The following is a 12,214-nucleotide window of genomic DNA, read 5'->3' as shown; positions in this document are numbered from 1 at the left end:
CGACTTTTGACTAATCGTTGTTCATATTTTTCTTTCTAAACTGGATAATCTTTATTTAAACACGGTTAAAAATTCGTCAGCCAAAACTGCTAATTAACAATTAGATTATGAGCTCGAGATTTCTATAAGGTGATAGTTGATGAGGCTGAGGGCCGAATCAATTATCACCTCATAGAAATCGAGAGCGAATAATCTAATTGTTTTTTAGTAGAATTCTAAGTGAAATTAACGCAAATAACGGTTTTCAATTATGTTTCTCCGCATTAGTGAACCTCAGGCTTTAACAAAATCGCACGTATTGAATTGTTCTCGGTAATTTTGCAGTTGTTTACGCGCGCGCACCCTATTTTTCAATGATTTCAAGTTTTTAAAGTCAAGAAACCGTCAATTTCCTTTTTTCAGTCGTCTCAGGAATTTAATTATCTATTTATATCTAAACTTTCTTCCAAAACTTCGGAAAAACGATAAAAAAGTCGCATTTCGTGGACGATCGACAGCTACTGCACTCTAATGGCTAATAATATACGAATAGCTTAGCCAATCGGATTGCAGCATTTGCATTAGTTTACCAGTAGAATTCTACTAATGGCTATTAGTATAAGTCTACTAGCGTTCTATCACGAATGCCGTTCTCTGATTGGCTACGTTACTCACTATCTATTCTGTAATAGATAGTGGGTAGCGTAGCAGTGTGCGCTTGAAGGCCGCTTCTTTGTGTTTTCGAGTTGTCTGTGAAGAGGATTTAGATAAAGTTTTGAACGACTAGTAGATTTATACTAAAACGGAATGAATTAGATTATTCGCTCTCGGTCTCTATCCGTGATAGTTGACTCTGGCTACGCCCTCGTCAACTATCACGCGATAGAAATCTCGAGCTCATAATCTAATTGCTTAGTAGCAAAAAGTAAGTAAATATAAAAAAAAAGCTGCTTTCCACGAATGCCGTGCCTTATACATCTCTTTTGATTTGGCGTTTAAACTGCCTCAGGGACTCTGCTTCCCTTAAGTCACAAGGAAGACTGTTTCAAAGAATGTCGCCACTATAGCTAAAGCTACTTTTATAATAGTTTGTGCGCAGTTTATTGTCAGAGTCTCTGAGATTATATGCGGTTTCTCGCCCCTCGAATTTAGAACTTAGATATTCTGGAGCCAACCCGTGCAAAGACTTATAAACCATCGTAGCTCTGAATTTGCTACTGGCTTGTTAAATTTTTCCACCCGAGAAGTGCATGTATTATGGGTCACTTCGATTTGAAAGCAATTTTCTACATCTCTTAGAAATGATAAGCATGCTTATTAGTTCCTCACTGGAGGCCAATTAATTCGCGCGATAGCCTTTTAAACAGTTTGAGTACAAAACTTTATATAACCCAACAAGGAAAGAAAGTAATCACTTAAAACTAATTAACAATTCGACTACAAGCCCAAGTTTTCAATGAGAGAAAAGTAAACGAGGCGTATTAGTAGAGCAGTGATTAGTAGCCACTCAGCTGTTTTCTTTAATTTGAAATTCTCAAATCTGATTGGTTCTCTACTCTTTTTCTATTTAAACAATGGAGTGTTTCGGTCAGCGAACTTAATGTAAACATATTTAACCAGGGTAAACCCGTCAGCAAAAGCTGTTATCAAATAATAATAATGATGATAATGATAATAATGATGATGATGATGATGATGATAGTAATAATAATAATAATAATAATAACAATAATGGTTTATTTAACAGATCCACGAGGTGGCTCTTCTCTGTTAAACTACATTATTTGCAATTGAAACAAATTACGTTAATTACAATTAAAATAATAAGAGTGATGTGTGAAAGTATGGGGTAATCCTAGCGGGTTTGAAATTGCAGGTGCAATCAAAGGGTGCCACGGGCAAGTGAAAATAGAAATGAAATAGCAATAAAAATCCTAAAAAGTTTACATATGTGTAGTCAGAGGTAAAGTTGCTCCGCGGAAGTTTCATGTTCTTAAAACAAATAATCGCTCGAGAAACGAAGCTTCGAGGGCAAATACGCTAGTTTTAAGAACATCAAATTGCCAAGGGGCAACTATCAGATCGATAGTTCCGAGATATTAACACTGTATTGTCTTTATTGCTCACCAGTAAAGTTTCCTCCGCGCGCCAGTTCAAAGATCATATTGAATTATTTTCAACTTTTTTAGACGAAAGGCGTGAAAGCCAAATCTATATCTAAAATTTGAAAACGAAAACAGGTAAATTTCGTCTTTCAATTTCTTTTTTCTATAAACGCGCTCGCTCGCAGAGAAGATTTCACGGACGAGTACTATCTAACCGGGTATTTTCCTCAGACCAGCTGTATGGGGACATATATGGGCCGATTATTTAAACGAAGTTTAGACAACGTTTATGAAAGTCATCGTCTAAGCCATGTTTAAACCATGAGTACCGATTATTTAAACGTTGTTTTTCCACAACAGAGTTTAGACAGTGTCTAGACACCGACTAAGGAACAAAAGTAAGTTAGACCTGATCAAAGTAGGTTTAAATGCTATTTAACGATATTTTAATCGTCAGCCATTTTGAACTGGAGGGACCTCTGCGCTACAGACAGCTAAGAAACTACGCCAATCGACGTAATATACATGTTCGAACAATTTGGCACCCTAGCTAGGGATAGATTTAACCCATTAGAGGAATACGACGACGAAGACTTTCGATTGCGTTTTCGCCTTAGAAAGTACTCGCTATGTCAGTGATCTCGTAAAACTTTTGGATAAAGATCTTCAACATCAAACAAGGAGAGGTGTGCCGCTTACACGAATGCAGCAAGTGCTAATTGCTTTAAGATTCTATGCGACACTGAGGAACTTTCCAAAGGGTTATTGGCGATTCTGAAAAACAATTTTTAGAAGCGATTGAAAATTACTGTACTTTCGACTATCCTCCTGTTTCGTGACTTTTTCCGCTAGCTTCAAGGTTATGCTCCACTTCGCATGTGATAACTTCCCTCTCGTCTTTGTTCCGCCTTAAATCAAGTTCTTCTCCTGCATCGTCATCAAATTCCTGCTCTAGAGGCTTAACTGAGCCTGGGATTACGTCCGCTACTAATTTGGTTTCTTCACTTGGGGAGGCAGGAGCTTTTCCACCACCATTCTTTTTTTTCGCTTCATGACGATGTAAGTCATGCTCCTTTTTCGACTGGAGTTTCAGCCGCCTCCAGCATCCTTGAAGCTGACTTAGGTCACGTTTGATACCGTTAAGATTTTGGGAGTTAAATTTAGTTAAAATGCCCTCCCATGCCTTTGCCATTTTTGCCGACGCGGTTTTACTGTCGTAGTCTTTGCTTTCCACTTCAGGAAAGTCTCTACACAATTCAGCCAATAAGAGTTTTTCTTGTTCGCTGAAATTTGTTGTGGGGCTTGTTTTAGACGCCATGTTTAACAGCCATAACCAATGTCTGGAAATTTGCATACGAAATAACTCCGTAAACAATGCATTTCCTCGTAAGACATGGTTTAGCCATTGGCTCGAGAAAACACGGTTCAGTCGCGTTTCAGTAATGAATTTTAAACATCGTTTAGCCGTTGTTTATCGAGACAACGTCTAAACCGCGGCTCAGGCCTAAACAATGATTAACTCAGACTTCGTTTAAATAATCGGCCCATAGTGTCTCTCCGCCGATGAACATTATCGAATCACGTTATCGATTTAAACCAATAACGATTGGAGAAAATTTAGTGGTGAACTATAATCGCTGATAGACAAAGAACGAGCGGTGCTCTTGAAACTGAAAATCATTCTTAATTCTAGGTCTAAAAATGAACAGAATTGTAGGTTTTTTTTGTTGTAGGTTTACGTTCAGACCGCCTTTTATCAATCATTGGACAAAATAACGGTATAGAATGTCAAAGACGTCAGCTCATCAGTAGCAAAGTCCGATTCGTCATTGTTCATTGTTGTCCGGACGGAGAGAAGGTCCATAGAGCACACTATCTATACCACTCAGTAGCATGTCAAAGGTATCAAACTCGGTCACCTCTCCCTCCTTAAAAACCAGAATCTTGTCACAGTCTCTGATGGTGTTCAGACGATGAGCTATCGTGATGACTGTGGAACCTTTCAGTTTCTCACGTACTACACTCCACATTGTTTGTTCTGTCTGTGGATCCACGTGTGCAGTGGGCTCATCCAATACGATAATCTTGTTTTGCTGTAACAGTACACGAGCCAAACAAATTAACTGCCGTTCTCCAACGCTGACGTTTGCACCATGTTCCAGCAGCTCGTGATCCAGCTGTCCCTCCAGACCTTCTACCAAATCTATTAGTTGCACATCCTCTAAAACTCGCCATAAATCTGCATCTTGGAATCTCTCTACGAGATCGAGATTTTTTCTGAGTGATCCACTAAACAGGACAGGGCTTTGGCCAAGAACGGATATACATCTTCGAGCTTGTTGGAGGTTAATCTTCTTTATTTTTACACCATCAACCATTATCTCTCCATCAGTGTCAGGCATGCGCAGCAAAGCTGCCACAAAAGATGACTTGCCCGCACCTGTACGACCAGCGACACCAATCTTTGCTCCTCCTTTAATATTAAGATTGATTTTCCTCAACACTTGGGGTCCCCCCGGATAATAAGTCAATGATACGTCTTGGAAGGTGATATTTCCTTCACTTGGCCATTGTTCAGGAGGACGTCGTCCCACATTGTACCCAGACTCAGGGTCCAACTTGGTATACGTCATAACTCGTTCCACAGACGTCATGAAATTCTCGACATCTGATGATTTTCTGACAGCGTATTGAGTCATGACCGCCGTTTGGATCACATAAGCAAGTGCAAGTCCAACGAAAGCTGATCGAGAAAAGAAAATGTTTTTATTTATACTGTTAGTATATGGGGCAGGGTGACGAGGCCTCAAGGTCAAAATGAAAACTGCTGTCAAATAGCCGAATGTTTGACGAGGTTTAGTTCTTGTCCTGGAACGAACTTCTAGAAGTCGGAATATCAGTGAAAAATTTGTTAAAATAGTCGTCTGTTAGCCGTGATGTTTACAACTTATTCAGCTGACATACCACTCGCAGATTTGCTTAAATAGTCACATTTTGTGACCTTTATTTTTATATTTTAAAACAAAAAAGACCCAGCGGGACGGAAAATGATTCCTCTGTCATAATACGCAAAATTGTGTGAATAAGATATACTTACCTGCATCTTGTGACGCGAAAACTGCCGCTAGAGCCACTGTACCAATTAACAAAGACACGATAACATCCAGGCGAACCCCAAGCCATCTACCACTGGCGAGAACCATAATATGTGACTGATTATGAATGTCTTGATATCTTCGGGAAGAAGCAACAGATTCTTTTTTATATCCATACTTAAAAACCTTGTGTAGAACAGACTATGACATTACAACTTACTTTTTCTACCTCCTTTTTACCCAAGATGCTCCTTGGTGACATGTTATCTGAGAAATTCACACTGTATCATGCACTTTATGTAAGTTATTTGGATTATTAATGGCCATTTTATTGTGCAAACGTTTTCGTTTGGTCAGTAGATGAGCTTAACATCATATTTATTACTGGTGTACTTTTTTGTAAACGATGTTAATAATATATGCACATGGGCCTTCTCATGTCAACCCTATGACTGAAACGTAGCTATCTTGAGTCATTAGCTTTCAAAATTGCTTGAAATATTTGATTTGTAATTAAATCGAGATCTCTGATTTAGCTCTAAATACACAAGAAGCGAAGTACAAAACGACGTGCAATTATAATTAGCTTGCAATGACAATCTTTACTTTCGAGTTTTCGAGCCTCTGAATATGACGCTCATTTCCAATCGTTTTTAGCCAATTTGGGACATTGAAAAGAATTAATTTCGTTTAATTAATGAACGATTTATCGACTTAAACCAATATTTTTGTAACTTGTACCAGCAGAGCCTCATTCTGGACGAATGTGAAGAAATTACATTCTTTTGTTATATTTCCCAGACTAGTTGATATTAGCCGTTGCTGCTCTTAAAACCATCACCTTATCCCGAGCATACCTGTAAAACTGATCCACGAAATCTCTTTGTCTGCTCCTCGTCCGAATCGTATCCAGGCCATTCAGAGTCTCCGAAATGTGAGAGAAGACTGGGCTGCGACTTATGGACTCTAATCGTTTCAGTTCTCTGGAAGTCTTCAAGTAATACTTGGAGATGTAGAAGACTAACACAGTCAACGGAACAGAAGCAAATAGAAGCCAAGGATTTGCGACAGATGGCACGATGACGGATGTAAACAACAGCAATACCAACTGGATTGAAAACAGAAATCTTAGTGGCAACAGCTCGTCCATACAGCCCACATCTTTAGAAAATCGATTCAGGATTCGTCCCGCAGGATTCGAATCAAAGAACAGAACTGGTGCTTGTAAAATTGCCTCAACCATTTTGTCATGAAGACGCTCAGAACATCTTACACAAACCAAGAGGAATGCGTATGCACGAATGATTGCAAATATAATGGCTGCCCCTACAAGACAGCCATAAATAGTCAAGTTTGTCTTGTCCTGCTGTTCTGTTGGAAGTTTCTTGGTGAAAAACGACAGCCATACATCAGGAACCAATATAATTGCTGAAAAGAAGGGCAAAAAGTAGCCCGATTAGTAACTATTAATTAAAACCTTGTAAACAATTTCGGTCCAACAAAATCAAGTGTAGATCGTCTTCGTTTGTATACATTGGCGAAAGCAAAAGATCTTGGAACTCTCGGGGGGCAGAGCACAAGCCTGGCACAGGAGGAAACAATGAATCGGCAATAAAACAGCACACGGGGAAGACTTGACATGATATCCATCCCAACTACGTAGAAATACTAGTACGTGGCGGTAGCAATCGACATAAACGCTTATTCTTAGAATCTTGGCGTTCCACGCTTAATACCGATGCTGTAAATGAGCGCCAGCCTCTCCCTAAGGGCTATTTGCCTTTTATTGTGCCCCTTAGGGATCAAAACATGTCGTAAACTCTTCTTTAATTATTCATCTAATTATTTCACTCTGACGAAGGCAAATAGAACGTTGCCGAAAATTTAGTTTACTTTTACATCATTTTATAGCTTTTTTGGGTCAGGTCCAACATTTCTTTAAGGTTTTAATCATGAACACTGACCGCCCTAACAATATTAACTACTAATTTTTGCAGTCCACCTTATTATCATATACAAAGACTGAACTCAGGCTGTGGGACCAGCAAAGCAGTGGATTTTGTTGATATCACGAAGTTACTGACAACTTCGTATGCTGAGTGCAAACAGCTAAAAATTGAGGTCAGAAAGTTAAAATTAGATTTTATTTACATTTTTAACAAGTAATGAAATTATTTTCCTCTTGCAATTTTGAAGACTGAAATAAGCACTTGGAATTTTTTCAAAGCCTATAAATTTTACTCTACCTACGGGCTCGTGCAATTAGTTTTAGTATTATAAATTTCACTTGTGCTTATTACTTCCAAACTGCAGTCGACATCATTTGATTTCCTATAGTATTTGCAGATTACAGTTTCAACGATTAGAAAAACCACAGTTTCTACGTTGCTTTAAAAATTCCAGAGTTGAAAAAGTCGTTGTAACCGCGCTGGGAATGGTCAACTTCTTTTGCTGCTACCTGCTGGGACGTTAAGGTTTAGAAAACTTAAGATCTTGATATCAGAACAACTTTGCCAGAGCTTACCTTGCGTGATTAAACAAAAACAAATCAATGCAATGATCGCGGAGGCAGTTACTCCACTTCTGAAGTAGTTCCAATATAGCTTAGTTGACACTACTCCGATTGTACGATCTTCTACAGAGATTTCCAAACCCTTGGCCTCACTGGGTAGTGAAGGTACCATTCTGTCACCTTCCCCTTTGATCTCCTCAACGGTACTGTTTTCTGAATTGTTATCATTTAGAACCTTCTGGTAGAGCGGATCAACAGTTTGATTTAAAATGCCTTTTTCTTGTAGGTCAGTGAATTTACCTTTTCCCAACACACGACCTTTGTACAACACAATCACTTGATGAGCTTCTTTCATGTGCAGTTCTTCATGAGTGGTCAACATTCGTGTTTTATTGCCCAGCAGGTCTTTGATGCACTTTCCAAAGATTTGTTGACCAACTTTAACATCTACCGCACTCAGAGGATCGTCCAACAAATAGAGATCTACATCGACGTACACTGCACGTGCTAAGCTTACTCTTGCCCGCTGGCCTCCACTCAGAACGACACCGCGTTCGCCAACAGCGGTTTGGTCGCCATTGGGAAACTGCTGGATATCTTCCATGAGGGCGCATGCTTTGATTATTCTGCTATACCTGTGTTCATCGTATGGCTGACCAAACAAAATGTTTTCTCTTAGAGTTCCAGAGAAGACCCAAGCTACTTGTGGCACATAGACAAAAGTCTCCGGGCAGGTTATTATTCCGCTTGTGTCAGAGATCTCACCAGCGATTGCTGAGAGAAGAGTAGATTTTCCACTGCCAACTGGTCCAGTCACTACCGTCAAACTTCCTGAAGTTGTAGTTAATTCGATATCTTGTAGGATAAATTCATCTTTTCTCTTGAATTCTTTGTACGTCAAATGCGATACACATAAAGCTGTTCGTGTGTCAGGATCCTTCAACGGAGTTTTATTTGTGTCTTGCGTACACTGTTCTTTAGAAATCGAAGGCTGATCAATCGAAAGTAGATTTTCTGACAAAAGAAAGTCTTGAATTCTACGCAGCGAAACATATGCGTCGTGTATCTCCAAGAAACCGTAGGCTAAGTAAAAACAAACGGCTAATCTTAGCATATTCAGAAAAGCGAGGAGCATAAAAGCATTAACTGGTGTGAGGGGTTGACCAGATAGCACAAGAGTAATGATTGACACCAAGGTGGCCACTGGTACTGAAGTGTACTCCAAGGCAGCAAGACTTGCTAGAATGGCACTCTTCTTACGGATGGTGTTTATCTCGCGTCTAAATTAAAGCAAAAACGGAGACTAAGTTAGAAACTAAGTTGCTAGAAAATATTGATAAAAACGAGCAAAACATTTACGAGTGTTGAAAATAATTAGTTTTGAGTTATTACGCTACACTATTGATTAAAAAAAAATTGCGCCATATTACATTAGTGACCATTTTGCATCCAATAAGAAAAAAAACCAAAACGAATCTTGACTCACTTGCACGCGTTGTACAGCGCTTCGCGTCAGCTACATGTAAATTACTTTTAGTTTCGACTGATGTAATGGACTGTCTGTGTCATTTGTGATTGGCCAGTGTGATTACTTACGACACTCAATTGTAAAGTGCTTTTATATGAACATTTCATACCGGAGCGATTAATGCCCTGACTGAATGGTGCAACATTAGAAACAACATTCCATGGAACTGTTAAATAATGACCGTTTACAGGTCGACGACAGCGTTTGGTCACCTACAATCACTGTATCGTGGTCCCACCGGTATCTAACAGCAGGATCAATGTTTGTCTTCCTACCTTCGTGTATTTTTTATCTTCTTTCGGTATTCATCCTCCCAGCCATGCGTCTTAATAGCGCGGATTCCAGAAACTACCTCTGTCATCAAGGAAATTCGCTGGTCAGATTCCGCTGCTGTGCGCAGGCGTAGTGCAGCACTAGCGGAAGACGTCTCAGCATAATATGGTAGAAGAAAACACAAAAAGATTACTCCCATAAGGGCTTGCCAGCCAATCAAATAAAAGAGCAGAAACGTTGCCACCACGATTGTAAGCAAGGATGGGATTATTGGGCCAAACCAAAGGGCTGCCTCCTCCATTCGCTGTACATCATTTGATATAAGGTCAATCACGCCGCCTGTTGAAAATCTGGACAATGCACGCTTGCCGAGAATAAGCGTCTGAAAAACAAGAAAAGCTAAGTTAAATTGATTTACTTTTGCTAGAAGAAAATCTAAGTAACTAACGTCCACTTTCATTTTCAACATAATTCATCGGCAATTCATTCATTCATTCATTCATTCATTCATTCAGTCAGTCAGTCATTAAGTCATTGATTCAGTCAGTCAGTCAGTCAGTCAGTCATTCAGTCAGCCATTCAGTCATTCAGTCAGTCAGTCAGTCAGTCATTCAGTCATTTAGTCAGTCATTCAGTCAATCAGTCATTCAGTCAGACAGTCAGACAGTCAGTCATTCAGTCAGTCGGTCAGTCATTCAGTCAGACAGTCAGTCATTCAGTCAGTCATTCAGTCATTCAGTCAATCAGTCTTTCAGTCAGTCAGTCAGTCGGTTGGTTAGGTGGATCTGACTGCCTAAAAGTCACATTAAAAGAGCAGTCAGTCACGATATCTTGAGTTATTTTGCACACGTGCAAAATTACCTTTAAATTGAAGAAAACCTTAAAACTTTACAAAGATAGAAAAACACCAAGAGATAATAATAAACCATGAAGGAACAAGGATGGTTAAGGATGGAGAAGGTCAAAACGGATTGAAAACGAAGAACTTGCAATTGAAAAATTTAAGCTAAACTTTTCAGATGCGCAAACCGTCACGTAGCTCCTTTAAAGTACAAAGGAATTAATACTTTAATTAACACATACAACCGTCTCTCTTCAGTCTCTTATTGGGCTCACCTTTCGGTAAACTAGACCTTTTATGGCGCTACTGATTCTAATACCCTGTAGTTCACATTGGAAGGAAAAATGATGCATAGCGAAGCAACCAACCAAAGCATTAATACCCATAGCCACTGCTAATGCGCAACCGTAGAGAAGATTATTTTCTTGTTGTTCGCCTGAAATTAGTATGTTGATGAGATATCCGAGAAACAATGGCGAAAGAAGGCAGTAAATTGCGTACAAAACACCAATGAAAACCACAAAGAGTATTTCTTTAACAGAGAGCATCATAAGAATACTTTTCCAGAGTTTCGGCTTTTTCTCTTTTCCTTTGGAATTTGTTATCTCGTCGTTCCATTTTGTTTGGAGACGTTCTGTTACTGAAGAGGTAGTGTTCCCGTTTGAAAGAGGTAAAAAGTCATTTGCATCCAAAGCTCGTTCACTGCCTGTCTTGAAGACACTGTTCATCCATTGAAAGAGAAGAAGAGACACAAAGCTGACTTTTTCTACATCGTCATCGTTGGGGATTTTTTTGTAACCATTAGTTGCCATGACTCTAGATCAACAACCTAATAAAAATATTCACACAAAGATTTTACACCATGAAAATACCCGTCCTGCGAAAAAATGAAAATCACAATGACAGACTACGTAATGAAAAAAAGCAAATGGGAGCCAAATGTTTTTGGCTCCCACTTACTTCACTGTTATCGCTAAACAATGAAATGACTAACGAAGTAACAACTCGCTGCCGCAAATCAAAGATTGGGATAATGAAAAAAACAAAAAAAAAAAAGAGCGATTGGCCATTTTCACACTACAGACGGATTATCAGTCTGCTACATTTTCCGTCTTGGTATGGGTCGTTTTCACACTAGAGACGGATAATTCGTCTAAGACGGGTTATCCGTCCAGCACGGATAATCCGTCTTAGTGTGAAAACGGAACGGTGTTCATTTTAGACGGATAATCCGTCCATTCTTATCCGTCCGATTATCCGTCTAAAATGAACACCGTTCCGTTTTCACACTAAGACGGATTATCCGTGCTGGACGGATTATCCGTCTCTAGTGTGAAAACGGCCATTAACTCATGAGTTGTCTCTTAATCTTGAAGCTCGATTTAGTTAGGACGGAATGATGTTTCTTTTGGTATAGTTTTATAATAGCCACCTGTTTCCAGAAAACTAAGACATTTTTTGGGTAGCTTTTGAGTTTATCATTTGTGTCCTCGCCAGTTCAACTGCAACAGACCAATTTCGATATACTCTGTATTAAAATTCAGCTTGATAGTAAGGCCGACAGAGTAAACAAAGAAGATGTCACATTTATTTAGCTTAGTGACAGAACATTAAATGGCTCTTAAATTTGAACAACAATTCTCATACATCCTAAGCCTCACATTCGTGTGAAAAATCCTTTGTCTGGAAACCTGAGTACGAGGCTAAGGAGGCACAAAGTATTGTTATTCTAATTTAGGCGCCATTTATGCAAAGAGTCTATGAAGTTGAAGGCGCGCTTTTACATAACGGATTGTTGACTGTTCTACTGTTTCACCGTACCTACATTATGTAAATTTCTCCCTTACAACTGGGTAATGTTAATGCCGATAGTTATTTTGG

The 12,214-nt window shown here is 39.2% G+C and overlaps 2 protein-coding genes across 2 annotated transcripts; both read right to left on the bottom strand.

Moving 5' to 3' along the window:
* Window positions 1-2,315: 2,315 nt before the first annotated feature.
* On the bottom strand, window positions 2,316-3,438 carry LOC145491398 (uncharacterized). Its single transcript, XM_081470589.1, has one exon. The coding sequence runs from the start codon at window positions 3,436-3,438 to the stop codon at window positions 2,905-2,907; it is 534 nt and encodes a 177-aa protein (XP_081326715.1). The 3' UTR covers window positions 2,316-2,904.
* Window positions 3,439-3,910: 472 nt separating this feature from the next.
* On the bottom strand, window positions 3,911-11,814 carry LOC145491409 (ATP-binding cassette sub-family C member 4-like). Its single transcript, XM_081470599.1, has 6 exons — window positions 10,609-11,814; window positions 9,495-9,874; window positions 7,704-8,971; window positions 6,037-6,607; window positions 5,182-5,318; window positions 3,911-4,827 (listed from the first exon to the last, which is right to left on the bottom strand). Exons 1-6 carry the CDS (start codon window positions 11,143-11,145, stop codon window positions 3,911-3,913), a joined length of 3,810 nt encoding a protein of 1,269 aa, XP_081326725.1. The 5' UTR covers window positions 11,146-11,814.
* Window positions 11,815-12,214: the final 400 nt, after the last annotated feature.

This window comes from Orbicella franksi, chromosome 6 (assembly GCF_964199315.1).
Source record: "Orbicella franksi chromosome 6, jaOrbFran1.1, whole genome shotgun sequence".
Lineage (NCBI taxonomy): Eukaryota > Metazoa > Cnidaria > Anthozoa > Scleractinia > Merulinidae > Orbicella > Orbicella franksi.
Note: the sequence above shows the minus strand (reverse complement) of the source record. Positions and strands in the feature narration are given on the sequence as shown.

Bases quoted from the DNA above. Each gene is read 5' to 3' on its own strand.
- LOC145491409 (XM_081470599.1), bottom strand. From the start codon at position 11,145: ATGGCAACTAATGGTTACAAAAAAATCCCCAACGATGACGATGTAGAA. The intron at 8,972-9,494 runs GTAGGAAGACAA...GCTTTAATTTAG, and splicing joins AAGATAAAAAATACACGAAG to ACGCGAGATAAACACCATCC. The intron at 4,828-5,181 runs GTAAGTATATCT...TTTCTCGATCAG, and splicing joins TTTCGCGTCACAAGATGCAG to CTTTCGTTGGACTTGCACTT.
- LOC145491398 (XM_081470589.1), bottom strand. From the start codon at position 3,438: ATGCAAATTTCCAGACATTGGTTATGGCTGTTAAACATGGCGTCTAAA.